Genomic DNA, 22,165 nt, shown 5'->3' on the forward strand with positions numbered 1-22,165 from the left:
CAGTATTCTTTCCTGCCATGGCAGGGGGTCGGACTAGATGATCTGCTCAGGTCCCTTCCGACCCTAGAAACTATGAAACTATGAAATCTGTTTTGAGATGATACCCTTTTGTAAGAAATGGACAGGTTGCTCTTGAGTTGTGTTTTCAAGCTCTGTAAGTAACTGTTTGCAAAGATATTTCTGCAGGAAGGAATGAGAGAGGAAAAAATGTACAGAAAACACTGGCAACATTAAGAGGTTGCTGATAGCTGTATGTATGTATGTAGAACACAGTTTTCCCCAGCACGTACTTCCTGTAGTTCTACATAGCACTATTACTTTGCCTTAAAATAATTCTTATAAAGTTTATTTATTGTTTTAAAGAATGATTATAATTGCTTGTTAAATATTTGAAACAAGTCCACAAAATTTTGTCGTGTCGTGTCCCCCCCCCCGAATTAAAATCGGGCTGCATTAATTGTAGATTAAGGACCTTGCCACATGTGTAAATTTAAGATGAATAAAAATCAGCTATAAAGTTGTTGCACATTTCCAAGCACTAACTTTGTAGTGGGCTCTGTTTATAGCTGGATGGACATTTTTATGGTATGATAATTGCATTGAATATGTGGCTGGTCTAAATTTATTGCACAACTATCAGTTATACGCAATATCTGATAGTTGTATATCAGGTATTACATGATTAACAATCAGTTAATTGTGTAATACCTGTAATGAGTGGCAGGGTCTTAAGAAAAATCAGGGGAATATTGCCCACTCTAGACAAGTCACAAATGCCATTCATTTTCACCGAGGAACTTTTTTTGCCTGGAGAAAAACAAACAAAGACAGCTCCAGAATTTTTGTCAGAATTGGTAGGTCCAGAATTCTGGTCATGTTAGCGACCAAGGAGATTTTCACTTGAAGATGAAGTTTAATTTGAAGCAAATGCTCTTTCAAATCCACCCTATTTAATAGTTTTTTCATAGTATGTTTCTTAATTCCTGACAGCCTTACATTTCCAAGTGGTCAGAGTCCCAGAGTCTGTTGATAAAGTTGGGACTGGCATCAGGTATACTCTTAAGTTTTTAGAATGTCTGTGCTTTTAACGTTTTCTTAGTGAACCTCATCAACTGCTTAATTATTTTAAATGATTTTGACAGCCCTCTGGCTCCAGTAGCATTAGTTCTGAGGCTAATAGAGGGAGCTGGCATGATGTTTAGCACAGTGCTGTTACAAGTTTGTGCTAGGGCTTTCACAGCCTGGATAAAAAGCTGGGGATGGAACAATCAGGACAGTGGGGACATCTGATTTGGTAGCATTATCTGCTGGGAAGGGATAGCAGCTTCTCGAAGCATTGCCACCTTACATAAGCACTAGTGTATGGGAAGTGGAATCAGATGGTAACCCCTGACCTTTTCCCTGAAGTGATGCCTTTGATTTGAACGCATCAATTTGTTTGCTTTCTTTGGGAACTGAACCTAAAACATTTGTTGTTGTTTTAAATGGAGTCGCCCCTTGCGTCAGCAAGTGCTCCCTGAACAAGTTGCGCAGCGCTGAGCATTTTTGCTGTATAAATATCAGCATATACAAAGGAGCTTTATACTCTCTTTGATCATTTTGATGGAAAATTGAAGCATTGAATAAACAAAACACATAATATGCAAAATTTCGCATTGCTAAATATATATGGATAAAACTTAAATAATAATTAGTTTCTTAAGGGCTGTACTTTTAAACCTAACTTTTTGGTTTCCAAGCTGCATTCTTTCATAATATGCAGAAGGTAAGCTTATGTGCAGCTATGGAAGCATTTGCTTTCATATTTGTGTGTTTATTTTAATCAAAGAGTGATTTCTTAAAAAAATTTCAAGAACACTTTACATGCATCTGCTAATTTAAAATACCTTCTCTGGTCAGCATGGATTAATAAGTCATGATTTTAATTAGCAAACAAGAACCTGCTTGAACTGTTTTTAAATCCTGATTTACTTCTTTGCTTTCTTGAAGAAAGGTTTACTCCTGCTGGTTGGCAAATTTTCATGATCACTTTCCTAATAACCTATATCTGTGCACATTTTAGTTGTGCAGTTATGTAGCTTAATTATTCAGATTCTTAACATTTAGATTTTAAAGTTAGTAAATGAGGTAGTGTTGTATTAACTAGAAATGATTTCTAGTTTGTGACTTCCCAAGCTGCATTTGGCTAGAAATTGGCTTTTGATTAAATGTACAAACATAATTTTATTGAATTAAATTTGTTGATTACTTTTCTCTTGCCAAGACATGTTATACACATAACTGATCTATTAAAGTGTCTGTCAATAGTGATGTGAAATAATTCGATAGGTTGATTAAATCAATTACACTTTGGAATGACTTTCACGTTTAACACTTTTGATAATCAAAGCATGAACAAACTTAAACGTAGCTTAAGTTTAAAATTTACTGTAAAGGAAATAAAACTTCCAAAAAGGGAAATGGATGTTTTTTTTCCCTGAAGAAAATGGTTTAATGCTTGATGGAACGTTGCTCAAACAAAGTAAATAGTAGTCTTCAAGACATGCAGGTCTCTTCTCTGAAAAGTTTTCAATCTAAAATCCATTAGTTCATTTTATTTAAGATGATATAGTTAGATGCAGATTGTTAGCCATATAGAATGACATGCATGTGAAATGGGCACTGTTGAAATTGTATACATGAATTTAGAAAAGCATTACTTATTAAAAATACATGCTATGAAATAGCTTTCAAACCACAAAAGAAAATAATGAGCTGATAGGTTTTTAAATGCACTTGCCATCAGTTTTTTGCTGCTACAAATGCAGTTCTTGGCAACTACTTTTGTGACGTATCTAACATGAATGTATCTACTTGCCCTGGACATTTTGCTATTTGGCAGTGAAATGAAGTGCCATCAAGTGCAAACAAAGGGCAGTCTTTAGAATAAAGTATCAGGGTTGTGAAGAACATTCTTCACACAAATGGCCATAATAATTACAAAAAAGAACTGGCAGTATTAAATTTAAGAAAAACCTGTGCTGAGAACTTAAACAGAATTTTGTGTAACCTTCTCTGAAACTGGTGCTCTAAATTCTGCTCCTGCATGAACTGTCTGCACACATGTGTGCGCTCACATGGTTCTGTGCGTTAAATAAGGATTAGTATTAATATACTATTATGATATTACGTGTGTGTTTGTTCATTCAAGATTCTACTCCTATTTAAACATGAATTCCTATTCCTTGTTCTGCCTAAGACATGCACATTTATAGTTTCACAGGTGTGTGTGTGTGTGTGTGTGTACACATGCACATAAATATGTATGTGCAGAGCCATGAGTAGAAGTTCATGTTTAAAGAAGAGCAGAATTTTATAGCAGATTTGTATGTATGTAATATGAACAATAGGTACTGTTGTCTTCAGCAAAAATCTTTTTTCTTTTATAATGTACCAGGTACTCATGAATTAAAGCTGTCAAAAGCAGGAGTTTGTCATAAGTATTGCAGGGATTCTTGGCTTTTTCAACCTTCTTTTCTCGTAACTCACCCCCCCCCCCCCAAAAAAAACCCCAACCAAACAAACCAAAACAAAAAAAACTTAACTGTTCCTTGAGCTCATGAAATAAATCTTTCAGAAGACAACAGCATGAGTAACCTCAAGATTTCTGCTTTATCTCCAGTTAATCTCTTGAGAGAAGGTATATAACAGATTTAAATTAAATTTCATAGAACACAGTAAAATTATGGCACATTATAATCCTTTCTGGATTTAAAATTAAAAATCATTGCAGATGTGTGAAACTATATTGCTATGAAGTTGCACTTAATTTCTCATCAGATTTTGGTTAAAGGTGGCTCTTGCACTATTTTGAAATGTGATCCCATACTCTATTTAAACAATATTTGAAAAATGTAATCTACTTTTACAGGGTACATGCTGGAACCTGAGCAAGAACGGAGACCTGATATCTTTCAAGTATCCTATTTTGCCTTTAAACTTGCCAAAAAGGATTGTCCGTTGTCCAATATTAATGTAAGTAGTCTTGTCTTTTCACTAGTCTTTGGTTGGTTTAATGTGTATCCCTCTATCATAAAGAAATTAGCAGCTACTCTCATCATGTAAGGACAAGCAAGGACATGTCCGTTAACTTTTTCTTAAAACTTAATCCCTGTGTTGAAAATTTTTGAGATAATACATTTCAAATCAGTTATGTGATTTGAATTCTTGATTTGCTAAACTGAAACAGAAACAAAAACTTCTTATCTTCTGGATAGCCTAGTAAAAGAGGTGGAATTGGAAATAGTTTCTGATAACATCTTAATATGCATCTTTATATTAAAGATATGTTTTTATAAGTGAATGATATTTTAACTTTTTTTATGCCACCTCATTCCACAGAATACTATATAGTACCGACAAAAGAAAATGCATAATCTGTGGTTTTCCTGCTCACCTAATTTATATTATTACCTGAACCTTATGTTGAAATATACGTATGCATTTTGGAGGGAAAAGAAAAAAATAAATTAGATTATGAAGACTGTAATTATGGGCTCTTACAGTTATTCCTAAATGAGATGTTATAAACCCAGGAAATTGGTAAGGCTAAATTTGGAATAAAACTTAATATTCTTATATAATAAAGGACTTAGTTCATTTGTCTGTCTGTCCATAACACTCTTGGAGCACTCTGGTTAGTGAAACAACAGCTACTGGCTTCGTGTCCCCCCAGCCTTGGTCCTGCTTCTCGGAGGTGGTGGAGCACCACCATGGTGGGGGTGGGGGTGAGGGGGGGCGAGGCCAGCGGTGCTGGAGGCAGCAGCAGTGTGGGGTGCTGATGGAGAGGATGGCAAGGTATGCTCCTTCCCTCCCCCGCCCCCTCCCCCACTCCAGGGAGGCGACAGTGGCATGGATTGGTGGGTGGCAGCGCTCTGTCCCTGCCTGCTGCCCCACCCCCCCATTTTTCTTGACTGGCAATTGGCTAGTAGTATTATAAGGAAATAATTAGGTTGTCAGCATCTCTTAATTACATCTTGTTGTAATCATGGGGGGGCGGGGGTTAAAAAAAAAAAAGGGAGTCATATGAATGTGTCTCTAAATATCTAATAAGGGCTTCAAACACTAAAATGTCAATTGAAAGGAAGTATTGTATTTGGCATCACTAGAGAGTAGAATTGAGTTATGTGGATCATACTATATATCATGTTTTAGATTTCTTAGGTTTAAATTTAGCTCCAGCTTCCCCTGAGGCTGTCATCAGGGAAAATAGTATGCCCTCCGTGCTGTGAGGAAGTAGAAGGCAGTGCTGTGTGGAGTTGTCAGTGGAATCTATCTTGGCTGTAAAGGGAAGATTCTGTCCTAACTGTCATTGGGAACAACTGCAGATGGCAGCTGTTTTGAAACCCTGTAATTTCATGGAGCTTCATAAAGAACAAAATACGTGGTGTTCTTAATTGAAAACATTTCCGTCAGTGGAAGCTGGAGAAACGTACAGCTACCTCCCCCTGTCCCATACTTTAATCAATGTGTAAAAGTGTCTGTGAGTTTTACATATGTGGGAAGCTTAATGGAATACAGACTTCTCAAAATTAGGGCCAAAAAGGGGTGAGCATAAGTACTTACTTTTAAAAGGAAGTGGAGATGCACGTATTTTTTTGATGCAATAAAATATTTAAATCTGGTTCAAGTACAAAACGCACCCCGATATAACCAAGGTTAACCACAATCTGTGGCTATCTCAATAATATACATACGATCCATCTCGTGCATTAAATTGTGAGTGTCACTGTTGGGCCCCACGTGTCAGATCTAGACTGTAGGCCTTTGTGAGCCAGACAACCTTTAAGTGGCAGTGTTAATTTCTTCCCGGCCTATTGAAGTTGTTTCAGCATAGCCCCCACCTCCCTCTTTTAACTTTACTGCTGATTCTGGTTGCTAGGATGACTAAAATCCCCTGATTTGAGGGGAGGAGGCAGAATGTTAGGGGTAGTGAGAGATAAGTAGTGTTGATTCCTTAGGTTCCAGAGCTACTCCCAAACACCAAACCTGCAGGATGTTTGATTCCCTTGCATTAAATTAAACTGGATTGTTGTGCATCCAAGAGCTGCCTCCTTTGTGGTCTGTCTGAATAGTACTCATATTTTCTTAAGTATTATTGGGAGCATCTACATGTACTTCTGTGGGGTAAAAAACTCTGCAGCATGGTGGTACTTGTAAATACAAGATGTGCAGTGTTTACCACAGAGCTAATTAGTCTACTCCTCAGTTAATGTCTCATGTAGACATGCTGCCAACTGGGTAGTATTGATGGGCTTGGCTCCAACAATTACTACATGGGCAAAAAGCCTGAAGTTTTGTGTTTAGGGCTGAAGATTTGCCCAAGAGCCCTGAAATTAGTCAAGTATTGCTAAGATGTATATTCTTTCTTTATTAAAAATAAAAATCCAGAACCTTATCTTCATTGGTGATTCTTTGGTTTAGGAGTTGAAAGCTAATTTTAAAAATGTACACAGAATTTTTTTTCAAGACTCGAAATAAATCTTACGACATTGATTTGGAACATAATGCATATAGCAGTTGCTCATAATTTCATTTTTTTTTTCAAAATAGCCAAAGCACTTTGGGCAGTATAATGCAGTTATAATTAACTGTTAGATTAAACTAGTTCATAAGTCTTCAAATAAGTGTTGAGTATCATAAAGAAAAAGCCTCAAACTTCATTCAAAAGTTAGGTTTCATAAAAATCTAAAGACCAAAGTAAATGTGTCCTTAAATTTTAAATTATTTAAAAGGAGGTATTTTTAAAACAGATATTCCCCTGAACTGCTTCCAACCCAAATATTTCAGCATTTTCCTTGTTACAGTGCACAGCAAAAACTAAATTACCTAGTGGATTTTTATTGATCAAAAGAGAAGGTGCAAAAATGAACTCAACTAGACATTTAAAATTTCAGCTTTGATAAACATGTTAAGTGTTTTAAACTTAATGATATGTTTTCATCTACAGCATTGTATCTGAGCCGTTATTGAAACTGTGAATTAAGAAACCCAGAGAAGTCCAAATATGTCTTCAATTTGTAATGATTTTTTTCTTTCAGGATTTAATTTTTTAATTTTATTCAAATTTATTTTTCCCAAGAATTCTTCTGTCCCTTCAACTCTTCCTGAACCCATGACAGCTAGTGAGGCAGCTGCTAGGAAAAGCCAAATAAAAGCCAGGTGAGTAAAGTGATGTAGAGCTTTGAAATCCTAATAAATCTGTTTTGTGTATCTGCATCTCTCATACCTTGTTTGATTAGTATACAGTAACTTACACTGATATTTTTTTTTTAGGCATCTGCTGAAGTTTTCTTTAGTATTTGGGAATGTCCATCTTTGGATAGCAATATGCTTGTATTTTACTTGCACTATTTCTTCTTGCTGAAACATGAATGTATACAATGATTGGACCAAGAAGTCAATATGGAAAGAAACTGGAAAACATTAAATTTTTTAACAATTTTTTGAAACATTTAGTCTGATTTAAATTTCAGCTGACCTCCCTGAGACGGTGTTCAAGGTGGCTGCCAAGCGAACAAAAGGCATTATCACTTTTGTTTTTGCTGCTTTATACTATTTCAAAATTTAAATGGTTAAAACTGTTTTCAGGTCTTAACCTTTTCAAATTGTTAGGTATTCTATCTTACCTTATTTATTTTGGTGGAGGTCCAGTACACTATAATGGTCTGAGGCTTTTAATCTATGAGAGATTGTCAACAGACTTTTTTTCAAATTCAGGGTTTCAACTAGTCTGTATAAAGACTTGCATTCTCCATTGCCTGTGTTTCACTTTGTGACTACAATGGATGACTGGTATGTTATTCTGGGAGAGAATTAGAGAAACCCTGATTTTCCCCCCCCTGTTTTTTTTGGTTGTTTGTTTGTTTGATGTAAGAAAGTACAATAGAAAACTTTTGGAAGAAGAACCTATTCCGAAACTTGAAAAAGCAGAGACGTCACGATACAATTGTTTTCTGTGAAATTCACCTATGAATAGGTTGAAGTATGAATTATCTTTTTCTGGAAGCTTTCAGGCTCAAATGCCCTTCATCAGGTTCTGAGAAAATTTAATGATGGTAAAAAGTCCCCATAGGTAGGAAATAAACTTCATTTTTTGACAGAGTGAGCTGGAGGTGGAAAGTCTGTCCCTTTTGGTCCAAGAGAGTATCTCTGTGATTTGTTCTGAGTACTTGGACCACCACGGTTAGCAAATACATCCCTGAAACATGGAGGATGCTGAATTCCAGCCGATTTTGGATTTTAAACTTCATTGCAGTACAAGAAGAAAGATTTTTAAATCTCCATGCTTGCCATCTGACACTCCAGGGAAAGAATTGTACCTAATTTACACAACAAAGAGCAACTCAGAACGACTTACAGAGACATTCTCATGGACCCAGAGTGACAGATTTTCTATCTTTAGCTCCCTCTGTGCAAAAATGAAATTTATTACCTACCTATGGGGACTTTTTATCATCTTTAATTTTCCCGGAGCCTGATGAAGGGCATTTGAGCCTGAAAGCTTGCAGAGAAAGTTTTTTTGCAATTTCCTAGTTGGTCTAATAAAAGGTATAATTTCTGAATGAGGAGTTCTAGACTTTTGCATTTCATAATTGGGTGTTAACTTTTGAGGTTACTTGCTTATAAAATGTCTCTTGGGTGGCTTTGTAATTTAATTTTTTTTTTTGCTAAAAGATCAAAGGGGCAAACTCACAACTTGCAGTTTGACTTGAGTGATATGCATCTAGGTAATTTCTGAAAATAGGACTGTGGCTGCAAAGTCACCTTGGTGCTTCTGAGACTTTTTTCCTCATAATTTCAGAATACTGTACTGCTACAAGTGTTTAAAACAAACAAAAAAGACCCCACCCTCTCCAATTATTTTTGAAGGCCAGAAAGCCTCAAAATTCTACAGTGAACTGACCACCATGAAAGGGGAAGAGAAGATTCTGTAATTTTTTTAAACAATATTTTTTCCCTATTGCTGTTTTCAGTTTCTGTAAAGCTCTGTGTTGGCCATGGGCAGTTGCAATACAGTTCATTGAAACTCTTTTACAGAGTTATATTTATAAATGTATGTTGGTTGTAAGGGATAAGTAAACCATTTAAGTTAATCTCGATTAAATCTGCTCCTATTTGAAAGTCAGTCATAATTAATGAATGGTCTCCTATGAACGTTTTTCTCTGTAGAATAACAGATGCCGTTGGACCAACAGAAACCTCAATTGCACCACGACAAAGACCAAAGGCTAATTCAAGCACTGCCACTTCTAGTGTGCTGGCGATCCAGAGTTCGGCAACACCAGTGAAGGTACCAGCTCCTGGTGAACTTGGTAACCGTATGCAAAAAGGTAAGTGACTCAAGTTAAATAAACTGCAGGAAAACAGTGAGAAGCTTGTCTTTATTTCTTGCTTGCTTCTTTTTTTGAATGCTAATTAGCATGACTTCATTGTTTTTTGGTTCTGAGCTCACATGTGCAGAGTTAAATCATGTGCTGCACAGTGCTGCTTTGTGCCTTCTAGAAGTTGTTGGATAAGAAGCAATTTGAAATTATAATCAAATGCATATTTTTCTCAAGGCTACTGCCGGGCAAGTAATTACCTAATAAAGGCTGCACAAAAAGAACTTGGTGGTCTTTGAGCACTTAGTTCAGTGTATTTGTAATGCATTGCAAATGTTTGTGTCAGTAGGCTATAAAGTCTATGAATAACAAACATTTTTAGATGTGCAAATTTATATTTCCTTAAACTAAAGAAGAGCTGTATTGCACCTGTATTGTGGGAGGCTCCAGTGTTTACCTTTTATGCATGGGTACTTTCTGCTTAATTCTCCGGTAGAGCTGAGGACAGACATTACATACAAACTGGTTTAAGTGATCAGAAACTGGTTTAAACCTGTAACAACAGATGAAAATGGCTGAAACTGGTTTGAGATACTCCTGCTTGAGTGTAGTATCAAACTTAAGTGATTTGGTTCAGACTGGTTTATGCAATCTGTCTCAGACCCGTTGCTGATTTTAAGATAAACCAGACTCCTCCAGGATCCTGGCATGCTCTCTGGGCTGGGCAGAGCTCTCAGCTCCGCAGCAGAGCTAGAACCTCCCTTCTGCTGTCTGGCTGGAGCTGTCAGACTGCAGGTACAGCAGGGTCTGGCTGGCTTCCCCCTGCTCTATTCCCCTGCCCTCGCTGCTCCCTGCTGAAGCAGGAATCCCCCTCTCCCTCCCCTCCCATCTCCCGCATCACAGACCCTAGACATATAGTATGCTAGCTAATGCCGAGAAATGTCTGCATGTACTTGTCTCCATTTCACTGGGGCAGGCAGACAGAACAGTGACTACTTAGGGCTTTTTGGAGCTAATCAATAGGTCAACTGGTAAGCTGTTTAAGAAGAGTTTGAACTAATAGAGCGAAGATGTTGTTTTGCTGATGGGGTGATAAACAGTATTATTGGCTCCCTGTTGTCTTGCTTGACTGTCGGTTTGCTGCAGACAGTATAAAGAAGCGGGGAGGGAGATTGAAAAGCTCCCTATCATCAACAAATGCATGCACTTCACACCCTATCTCTTTCCTCAGAGTGCTAGCAGGGGCCTGGGGTCTGGCAACACTCTCACCCCATGAGCAGCGAGAGCAGGGAAAAGCCTGGGATGGTTCAGGCAGACCTCCCTAAACAGAGCTCCTGCTAGGGCCTGGTCACGTTCCTCTTCCCCTCCCCTCCCCCCTGCAGCTCAGTTTTGTGGAAGGGAGGGCTGCTTTAGCACCCCTTGGCTTCTACCCTGAGCCTCTGCAGGCATTTGCCTGAATTTCCTCTGTCCAGACAGAATGTCTGTTTGGTTACAAACTGGTTCAGCCTAGCCAGGTTAGTCTAACCTGCAAAGCTTGAATCAGTTCAGGCTTAGGCTTTTTGAATGTCTGTCCCTAGCCCAGGTGTAGAGAATAATCCACAATGTCCAAATGCACATTGGTGTGGACAGGCACATTACATAATGCATAATACATACCGTTACATTATGGTCAGAATGGTAAGAACAGAATAAAATAAATAGTATATTTAAGTATCAGGTGGTAATTTTATTGTCCTCACAAGTCCCAGAAGAGTCCAGTTGGAGCATATTCAGTAAAGCGTAGCCCTTGACCCAGTCTCCTAGGTGGCTTAGAAAGTATGGTCTTAGGAGCCAGGAGAGTTTTACATATGGCTAAGCTGGAGTCAGATTCAAGATTGAGAATCCTATGAGAGATGTTCAGAAAGGATTCTCATAAATTTAAACCTTCTCAAACTGTTGAAAAAAAGTTTGTAGTACTACTAGTAGTTTACAGTAAGAGTGCTAAAGTAAAAATGCAGCTGTTACCAGCATGTTTTATGCTACTGGATTTCATAAACGAATGAGTTAATGTAATATTAAAAAAATATTAGGAACCATGCAACCTGGAAATGGACAAGATGTCTTGTTGTCCCAAGGGACCAGTCAGCACCCTTCTCAACAAAATAGAGTATTGCAGCAATTGCAGCAGGGGGATTGGAGATTACAACAACTGCACCATTTACAGCACCAGCAGCAACAGCAGCAACTACTTCAAGATGCTTACATGCAACAGGTATGTGCTGATCTTACTGAAGAAAAATCCAGTTTTAAAAATAGTTAAATGCATGAAGCAAGGCCACTTTAAAATCTATATTTTAGTTATGAAAAATATTTTTTCTGCTGACGTGCAGGCTGTCACTTTTTCCAGGCAGAAACAAAGGTCTGTCTTCCCCTCCCGTGCCCTTTATCTGTTGCATATGTGGCATTCCTGTGCGTAAGAACTATAATGTTTACCTTATTGGCAAGTTACATTTTTAATATGCTAAATAGATGCTTTTTTGTCTTGGTACTTTAACTTTTATTCTGCCTGACTTCTTCTGAATTTAATTCTTGTTGGCAGTGGTTGTCAGGAATAGCTGGTTCTTTTAAGATGCCATATCTGCAGGATTCTCACTCTTTTTGGTCTTGCCTCCTTATTAGTGTGACTCTTTTAAGTTTTCTGATTATAGAGGACAGTGTCTTTAAGAGCATGAGCTGTGTTCCATTATAGTTGGTGTGCACCATTTCCTGTTACTAGCATTTGCTTAAAAACATTCTGATACTTTTTGGCCTATGGCCAGTCAAGGTGAACTCCCCTTTTGAATTGTAAGGTTTCAGCTCTTCTGTTGACTCTGTGTGTTCTTATCCTACATATGCAGACTTAGTCTGTCAAGTATGAGTGCCTGAATTGCTGAAGAGAATTACATTATTTTATGGGGATACTTTTTTACTGGACCAACTATGTAGTTAGGTTAAAATTAGATAAGCTTTCTGATCTAGATGTTGTTTGTCAGGACCTGGATACATAGTCGGTCCAACCAAAGATACCACCCTCAGAAATCCTTTCCTCTCTCATAATTTCTGGATTTCTGTGGGTACAACATCACTTTCACACTATCATTATTTTATGCTTCTGTGGTGTGCTTAAAATGGTGCTGTAAATAAAAACATGACATAATTTAAAAGGGAATTTAACAGTAAGCAGGTTTAACGGATCTTCTGGACCCATAATATTTTTTTTCTGCTTTGTGAAGTACTCAATTGAATTCTCATTTAAATGTTTACTTTAAAATAGTTTAGATACTTGCCAACATTTTAAATCTTGTACCAGAGTGATCAACTTAATGCAGGGGTATCAAACATGGCCTACAGCCTGAATCTAGCCCATGGAGCCCTATGATTTTGTTCATGGGTCTGAGACCACCCCTGCAGCCAGTTTGGTGTGCAGGCTGAACTCAGTGTCATGCAAGCTGCATGCAGCAGAGGGCCAGCATGGGGCATGTATCCTGCCTTTCCACATCTGCCCTATGTTCTTGTGCTGGCACAGCCTGATTTGGACTGGCCCTGATACCAGCAAGCAGGGTCAGTCCAGCAGGTGCCCTATGCAGTGTGCACCCCTTGCTGGCCCAGTGTACCATGTGGAGCAGGACCAGTGCATTCTGAATGTGGCACATGGGGTTGGACTGACTGCATGAACTGTGTGTGGCATGGGGCTGACACAGCCTGTGCTGCATGTGGTGGCCTGCAGACAAGCCCAGCAACCCGTCTCTGGCCTGTAAGGCTGTATGAGTTTGACGTGCCTATTTTAATGTGTTGATTTTAGTAGTTTCTTTAATTGTAACTTTTTCACTGAAAATGCTGCTGATGTGTACATGCACATGTATTTATTTGAAACTGAATAGGAATATTTGACTCATAGGCCACATCTACACATGTGCAGATGTTTGGTTCCCCAGGGACAACTAGCAGCAGGACACCTTGTGCCACTGCTAGTTGTCTCCAGGGAACGCCTGTGCCAAGTGTCCTCTGTTGCGTGGCAGGTTACCTCGGATGGTGTAAGGGTGGCTGGCCCCAGCAGCCTTACCTGAGGGCCACCTGGGGCTGCAGCAGTGTCAATCCTGCTGCTTGGAGCAGGCCAAAGCGTGGCTCCAGTTTCGAGCTGAGTGTGCTGCCCTGGTTTGCGCTGCTCCACTTTTTTTACGCAGGTTTTCTTGATCCCTGGATATTCAGGGGTAAACAAAAAACCCCTACATTGCTACCTTGCAGTGTGGGGAACAGCTGCATGTGTGGTATCTAGCACCACAGACACTGCTCATTTGAATGTGGCCATAGAGAGTTTTTTTGGTTACTTTTTCAGAGCTCTTTTTCTTTCCAAATATAGTATCAAGCAATGCACCAGCAGATGGTCCAGCAGCAGCTCTTGATGCAATCTGTATACCAGCAGCAGTCTTCTCAGTCCCATTATCCTGCCATGGTATGTCGTATCTGGATGCAAGATTACCCTGATTTAGATGGTTCATTATAAGGGCTAATTAGTACTTCTATTGAGTGAGTATACGGCCTGCACTAGACACCTTAAATATTGGGAAGAGGAACATTTTAATGTGACATTCTATATGCTTCAGTTTTCAGTATTAACAACATAATATGATTCTTTATCTGTTAGCTGGTTTTCATAATTCAATTCAAAGAAAATATGTTGTTTATTTTTTAATACAAACAAAGCAGATTGCTCTAAAGTATTTTCAGTTATTTACTAGCTTCACCAATATTTATTGTCACTAGAACCATCTGAGTGTGTTAGTTTCATCATGTAAAAAGTGGATACATTTCTCACTGCCTTTTCCCCCCAGTATTTCTGTTAGAATTTTTACTTTTTTAATCCAATGTGTTCAAAAATGGTTTCATAAAACTAGGTTCCTGAGTGGCTTGAGTCTTGGAGTGTTGAGTACATAACAGTTTTATTTCAAACTTGTTGAATTGGTTGTTGCTGCAGTGATTTAAACAACTGAACAATACTTCTGTGGCTGCTGTATTTGTATATACATTTATATAAACCAGTTGTCTGTTTTTGTGTCTGTGTTCCTGTCTTTGGTGTTAAAGGAATAGAAAATAAAGTCAATACAGTAGCCACTATTTTAAAATACTTGATTTTGGTTTTGTGTATAAATATTAAAGTATACCTTAACACTTTCCTTAGTTTTACCTTTACAGGTAAAAATGTTAACAGTTGTGGTGGAGTTAAAATAATTTTTAGAACTTTTACTTTCTTAATAGTGTTAAACTGATTGCTTTCAGCATGCCATTATGCCAGGAATTCAAAACCTTTTTGGATTTGAGGCACGCCTCCTTAACTTTGCAAATTGAGTGACATTCAGTTTTAAAAAACAAATGTTATATATTATAGGCTGCTTGCAGATGTTTAAAAAAAAAAAACCCAACAAAAAAACCCCTGCGCTTTACTGGAAGAAGCAGCGCTATACTTCAGCCTGGTTCTGCAGCATCTGTATAGATCAGGAACTTTAGCGAGGATTTTTGGTACTTTTAGCTAAAGCTGATTTAATCTTTACAGACTTTGGGTGAGCCAGGTCTAACTAAGGTCTTGGCATGTGCGTGGCTTGGAGTGGGGATACACTGAGTTTTAAAGTGCCATTTTTGTTGTTTTTAATGTCTGCAAGCAGGCATAGTGCTTACCTCCTTACACGGGCTGGGCAGTAGAGGTGGAGGGGAATGGTCCAGACTGTGACGGGTCTGAACCTGGAGTAGCTACCTAGCTTGCCTGATTATCTCCTTGCACCCCACTGACACCCTTCAAAGATCTGGCAGGATCTCAGGGTGCCCTGGCACCTTGGTTGAGAATCACTGCACTGTGCAGCAGTTTATTTTCTTGTTTTACTTTTTGTTTGCTCATTAATAAGAAAGTGTTCTGGCCCAGATTCTACCTTGCCTAATTAGCATCTAAAGTCCTCCCCAAATAAGGGTTTTGGGCTCAGGAGAGCAATCTATTTTTCCTAGGAAGGCATATTGCTCTTCATTCTCTTAATAGACAGCCTAGTATGTTTCCAGTGGCTGATACTGCCCTGCCTTGCAGGTGCACACATCTCTCCCGTGCCCTGTGTACAGCATTAGATGTCTTCATCATGGTAGGATCTAGCTGCCTCAGAGCAATATGTTCATCTGAACTACCGGTAGGAGAAAGAAGAGGGCCTTCATCCTTTTTTTTTCCTCGGTGGCCAAGAGCAGTGGTGTTCAACCTTTTTCTTGGTGGGCCAGATGAGCAGTGGCCCTGACCTGGTGCCTGGGGTGAGCATGATGGGGCCTCATCCAGCCACACGGAGGGCTGGGGGGGCAGCCTGGTCTGATCCAGTCCTGTAGGGGAGTTAGGAGTAGGGGGTGGAAGGGGCATGGCGAAGCCCCATGGAGGGGAGTGGGTCTGGTCCAGCCCCAATAACAGCTATATGGGGAGAAGAGTGCATGGCTGAATTCCATGCAGTTGCGGGGAGGAGGGGGAAGGTGGTGGAGGGGGCATGGCCCAGCCCCAACCCTAATCCAGTGGCATGGAGAAGGGGGCCTGGCCTGGCCTGGATCTGGCTGTGCTGGCAGAGAGAGGGTAGGGAAATTTGGCAGTGGGGGAAGGTGGCCATTGCTCCCCACTGCCAAATTTCCCAACCCGTGGGGAATCCCATGGGCTAGGTGCAATGTTTCCGTAGACCACATTTGGCTCACAGGTCAGAGGTTTAGCACCCCTGGCCTAGAGGTTAGTGTGCTTGCTCAGGAAGTGGAAGGACCTGGATAGCCAGTGGAAGTTTAAAGCATCATTTTCTACTTCTGAGGAGAGTGCCCTAACAACCAGACTGTGAGCAGAACAGGGCTGAGAGCATCCTGTCTTTTCTGTAGAAGTGGGCCCCTGGGTAATAAAAGATTTGTAAGGCCAGAAGGAGAACAAATAACACGTGTTGTAAATATTTTACCCGTTACTGTTTGGCAGTCGCTTGGAAAGGAGCGAGTTTGGGATTCTGGCTCCTCCCTGCTTCCAGTGCTGTTTATACATTCATGTCATAGCATTGTAATGGCTGCTTTATGCTGCTGTGATATCCTCAGTGAAATGAGTGTCGGCTTTCCACAGGTTAATGGTAACAATGGAAGCATTATATTTATAGCCTTGTCTTACAACTCATACATTTCAGTGACTGATTTATTAATTCTGTTAATAAAACCAGTACTCTGATAGTGGCTTTCTGAAGTTTCAGCAGGAACGTGCATGTGCGTGCATACGTGGCACACACACGTGACTTGGATGTTTTTGTTGAACTTTTATGTAAAATTTATGGTAAAACAGGTCAAAATGTTAACCTTTTTAAATTAAATCAAAGTGGTTTGCTAGTGACCGTAATAGTAACTTCATAATGATCTTCCTCAGGTGCAGCAGTACCAGCAAGCTCTCTTACAGCAACAGATCCTTGCACAGCAACAGCAGTCACAGTCCCCTGAATATCTTACCTCTCCTCAAGAATTTTCACCAGCCTTAATCTCCTACTCGACATCTCTTCCAACCTGTGTTGGAGCAGCGATGGATTCCCCTTACACTGCCAGTAGGCAAGTAACTTGTCAGTACAGGAGTCCTAATCATGTCAAAGTCCTGTTGTGATAGCCACTGTTCATGTTTGTAGTTTCTTTCTCAAAGACTGTTTCCTTTACCATTCATAAACTTGTTTAAAATATGCCACAGTCTCCACACAACTTGATCCTATCTCTATAGGAGATACAAATTCTCTAATTTTAATGAGAGAATCCCACACTGAAAGAATATATTAATATTCTTTAGGATCCCACGCTGAAAGAATATATTTCCTGTTCCTGATAGTTTTTGGAAGAACTGTATTTTTAGGAGCTGATTGCTGATGACATCTGCCTTGGAAGGTTGGGACTGAGTTGTTTGTGTAGCGAGTTCATAAAAAAGAACCTGATACTGTTTTCCACTCTGCCATTACTTTTTTCCAGACTAGATTTGAAATTTTTCAGATGCTGCTTTGTAGATGTCATGCATGGGTTTATCAGATGTTACATTTGCACCCCATAATCAGTTGATGTTTGAGACCTGAAATATGCAATCTGTAACACAAACTTGACTACTTTGGTTTCTCCTGCTAAATTTCTCATTATAGTGACATAGTTCAAAAAATGTGAAGGTTATGATTAGTCGTTTAGTATTAAGTTCATGGGAGACTGGTGCCGCCTTAGGGGGCCATGTGCTCCCCCTGTGACCAGTCCTGCTGACTGTGGGTGTCCTCCCGTGGCCAGTCTCGCTGCCCCTTGCAGCTGATCCTGCTGCCTGGGGGTGCCTTAAGTGGCAAGTGTGGCTGGACAGGAGGTGCATGTGCACCCCCCACATATCTCCACTGATTAAGTTTCAGTTGGGCAACTTAAGTTATTTACTGTTGGTCTTCAGACTTCATATCTTGCCAGAAATACGTTAATTTACACCATGGTGCATGAATGAAATTAATTTGGGTATAGTGACAGCTGCTCAGAAGTGTCCAAAGTGATAAAGCTCTAAATCTATGCCAGTGGGGAAGGAGCTGAAATGTGTTGATATCCTTGGAAGAAACAGCTGTGTAGACTGGCAATAGGTTCTGTATAAAGTACCACAGTAGCTCTGAGGAGAATTAATGCAATCCTTGAACATCATTTTCCAGAGCCTTGCTACAAGCAACAAAAAACATTGTTACAGCAGTTACACTGAAAGCATGAAGTGTATGCATTTTTTGCAGATGTCTGGTATTCCACATGAGGTCCAAATAACTATTATTTACCATTTGAAGTGTCATTCTTAGCTTAAAAGTACAGGATCTTTCACTGTCCTTAGAGTTGTGTGCCACATAGATCATTGGTGTAAATCCTTCTTCATTTAAAGAAACAAGCCAGCTCTTTCAACCTTGTTACCTACCTGGCTTATTAGACCTACCAAACTTCTAAGAAGCAATCAGGATGCATCTTTCCCTATCTGAGGTTACCCTTTCATTTCTGTTACCAATCAACAGGTCAGAAGTCTGGTCCTTTCAAGAAGTGTTCTAGACCCAGCTTCATTCTCTTTCCATTCTCTGCACCTCCTAAAGAAATTCTTAGTGCTTCGGGCTTTCCAGCAAATGAATATTACAATGCATCAGTGGGCCCTGAAGGCTATCTGGACTGGAGTTTGATTCAGAGGAGATTTGGCCTGATTTGGCAGCTGAATCTCTGAATCCGAATCGAATTGAGAAGCCCATTAAAAGCTCTGAATTGAATCAAAGTCTCCAAATTGATTCAGAAAAGATTCAGAGATTTGGAAGACAGACATGTAGGAAACAAACTGAGACTAGAGGGGTGGGGGGAGAATGCTCTGATATTGACATCAGTAGCTGGCCTGTGCCTCTGATCTTTCTCTGAGTTTCCTTCCAATCACAGTGCTCTGGGGGAGGGATGTAGAAACAGCATATGAGGCTGTGTACGAACTCATTTGTGTGCCTTTTGTGTGTGATCTGTCTCTCTGTTGTAGCAGCAATGTCTGAAGGGCTCTGGCTTAGTAAGTAGTTTCTTGCCACCAAGTTCTATCCAATCCTTTCCTATTTACCCTTGCCCCCCACCCCCCAAAAAAAAAAATCTGTGTTTTCCCTGACAGCGTGTCATCACTGTGTAGGAAAGCACAACATATATTACACGTGCACACGCACATATGCACATGCATAAATTTTGCAGCACACCATGAAGCAAGCTGGAAGGGCCAGGTGCCAGGTTTTCTGGCAGGAGAGGGAGAGGAGACGGAGGAAGACCTGTAAGTTTCCTTGTCCCTCCCCCCTCCCAAACGCACCCTCTTTCCTGACAGTGAGGAGTCATCTGCTGCTAGTGGGAGCAAGGAGGTGGGAGCTGTGTCTGCACCTGCAGCACTACCAATAACACAAAGAAACACAATCAGCAGCAGCATGACATTCTCCATTCCAGTTTCAGTTGCCAGCGTGAGCCTCCCAGTACCAGAGGAAGAGTCGGATCTGGAAGCAGGGAGCTGAATGCCATAGCCAAGGAAATTCGAAGGAGGAGGAATCTGAATTTGTGCTCCACACCCCTCAAAATTCCCTTGGAGGCAGCTTTCCTTCTCTGGAAACCACCTTGGAGGAGGTTGTGGGGGCAGGTGGCTCAGCTCCTCCTGTTGTTGTGCCTCTGCCTGCTGAGGAGGGGGATAAGGCAGGAGCCCCAGCCTCAAGCCAGAAGCAGGTGGGTAGTGTAGTTTGGGATCTTTTGAGGTGGCAGATGATCCCAAGTATGCTACCTGCCAGCACTGCTAAAAGCTGATCAGCTGGGGCAAGGACAAGAAACATTTCACCACCACAGCGGTGCTGCTGCATCTCAGGAGGCAGCACCCCCTTGCTTGTGTTCCTCCTCAGCCTGGTACCAGTGGGAATATGCCCAAAAAGAAAGTCCCCCTCTTGTTCCAAAGCCCCCATCCCCAAGAAGCAGAGGCAGGCCACCCTGGACCAGTGGGGAAAAGGTGGGGACAAAAGGAGGTGTGATCTGAAGGTGAGCTAAGTCACCCAGAACACTGGGGAGATGCTTGCTCTGGATGGCCAGCCCTTCTCCTCTGAGTGGCCAGGGTTCAGGTGGCTCATGGTGCTTGTGGCCTCCTCATACTGTGTGCCTGCATGCACCACCTTTAGCAGGCCGGTGGTGCCCTCCCTGTGTGCGGGGAGTACTTGAGGGAGGAACTGTGGAAGGCAGGGCTGCAAGTAGCTTTGTACTTCACCTTGGATATCTGAAGCAGCCGAGGTGGAGATCATGCCTGCTGCTCCCTCACAGGGCACTGGTATGGTCAGTCAGTCTGTGTCGGTGGGCTCTCCTTCAAGCGGAGGTGATGGATGAGTCCCAAACTGCAAGGGAGAACATAGTGGCCATGAACTATATGGTGCAGGGGTGGTTCTTCAGGCGGGCCAAGCTCACCCATGGGTTCATGGTCACTAACAGTGGGGTCAATATGGTCAAGGTGGGCGTGATGCCAACTTTGTTGGCATCTGCTGTGTGGCACACAAGTTCTACCTCATACAGATGTCTTGGAGGGGGACAGGGCTCCCAGCGATGGCTGGTCGTGGTAGTGATGGCACCAGCTCATTTCGAAATGCAGGAAGGTGGTGGGCTACTTCCATGGGAGCATCAACAGGGGCAAGATGCTGTGGGAGAAACAGGCAGAGCTGAGCATCCTGCAGCACAAAGTCATGCAGGATGTGGAGACTCAGTGGAACCTGATGCTGGAAAGACTGATTGAGCAACAGATAGCCATTCATGAGATGGCTTTGCTTGGGGAGATTGGGATCAGCAGCCCCCTTAACAAAACTGAGTGGGATACTATCTCCCAGATATTGGTGGTCCTCAAGCCATTCCTCGAGGCCACTGAGATCCTCAGCGCTGGCGATGCCCTCCCTAGCCAGGTGATCCCCATAGTGAAGGAGCTTTAGAATGAAATGGAGAAGTTCCAGGGGATCAATGTTCCTGGCTGGGGCAAGCTGTTTTCACCAGAGATGCAGGCGCTGGTGAAACAGCTGAAAGAGGGCATCAAAAAATGGCTGGGTTGGTTGCAGTCCAGTACGATCCACGTGCTGGCGAGCATGTGCGACCTGAGGTTGAAGGGGAGCATCTTCAGCAGTAAAACCCTTGATCACTGGATAAGAGGTGCTGGTGAACAGTCAGGCAGAAAGGCAGAGGTGGGGGGACGTGGAAGAGGGGGAACCACTGTCCTGTGTCAGCACTCTAAGCACCAGACAATCTCCTTCATCACAGCTGCTGCCGATGTGGGCTAAGGCCTTGGTTTCAGTGTTGGGGTCCAGAGGTACCAGGTGTCTGGTAGATTGCGTGGAGGCTTCAGTGACTACATATCTTGCTGAGGACGTGGAGCCACTGTAATGTGACTCCTTGGCCTATTGGGCAACCCACAGCCAGATGTGGTAGGATCTGGCCACGTTTGCCCGGAAACACCTGTCCTGTCCACCAACCATAGTTCCAAGCGAGAGGGTTTTCAGTATTGCTGGGGATGTTGTGACACCCCACTGCACTTCCTTGGATCCTGATTTGGTGGAGCAGCTGGTGTTCTTGAAGGTGAACCTCCCGCTGCTTGGGTTCCCCAAGCTCCTTGTGCAGATGAAGTGAGTGCCACCCTCTTCACTCTGCACATATTTCCTTTCTTTAGTTGCTTTTACAACCATGTAATGCCCCACTCTCAGAGCTGAAGGCAGTGGTTCAGTTTTTCACCAGCCAAGAGGGGAAGAACATCTCCCTGCTGAGCTCCTGTGCCAGGACAGATTTGGAGGTCAGGGCTGGGGCTATGGTGAACAAGGAGATCCTAGGTCCTGGGCATGACCTAAAACTGCACTCTGCCAGGGTAGGAAGGCCTGGTGGGACTAGTGTTGGCACGGCAGCCGCAGGAAATGCCAGGACCGCAAACCTCCTTGGTGAAAGGTTGGGTGGGAGACACCTGATAACTGTTACCAGATTTGCCCGCTACTTTGGGGTGTGCTCATTTATTAGTGCTAGGGTCTTGGTAATTCTATCAATGTGCTGCTTGTGTTACTTGTGTTTCTATACGGAGCTGTATCTCTCCTTTCTGCAAGCCCTCACCCTCCAATGGAGCTATCTTGCAGGATTCAGTTCAGTGGGGCTGGGTTCCTCCAGTCCCCAAATCAGTCATACACACAAACACACAGATTAACGTGACACGTCTGACCTGGCCGGATTGATCAGCATGGACAGGCTGACACCCTCATATGCCAAGAATCAGTTCATCAGAG

At 41.6% G+C, this 22,165-nt stretch overlaps 1 protein-coding gene across 1 annotated transcript in view; it reads left to right on the forward strand.

The window, feature by feature from the left end:
• BMP2K (BMP2 inducible kinase) overlaps nt 1-22,165 on the forward strand; it is a 130,484-nt gene that overhangs the window by 61,222 nt on the left and 47,097 nt on the right. The window contains exons 8-13 of the mRNA XM_019534306.1: nt 3,911-4,014; nt 7,121-7,200; nt 9,211-9,371; nt 11,432-11,613; nt 13,741-13,833; nt 16,780-16,955. Of these exons, the coding sequence (XP_019389851.1) occupies nt 3,911-4,014; nt 7,121-7,200; nt 9,211-9,371; nt 11,432-11,613; nt 13,741-13,833; nt 16,780-16,955 (796 nt within the window). The remainder of the gene's footprint in view (nt 1-3,910; nt 4,015-7,120; nt 7,201-9,210; nt 9,372-11,431; nt 11,614-13,740; nt 13,834-16,779; nt 16,956-22,165) is intronic.

This window comes from Crocodylus porosus, unplaced genomic scaffold, assembly GCF_001723895.1.
Source record: "Crocodylus porosus isolate Cpor-Errol unplaced genomic scaffold, CroPor_comp1, whole genome shotgun sequence".
In the NCBI taxonomy this organism is placed as follows: domain Eukaryota; kingdom Metazoa; phylum Chordata; order Crocodylia; family Crocodylidae; genus Crocodylus; species Crocodylus porosus.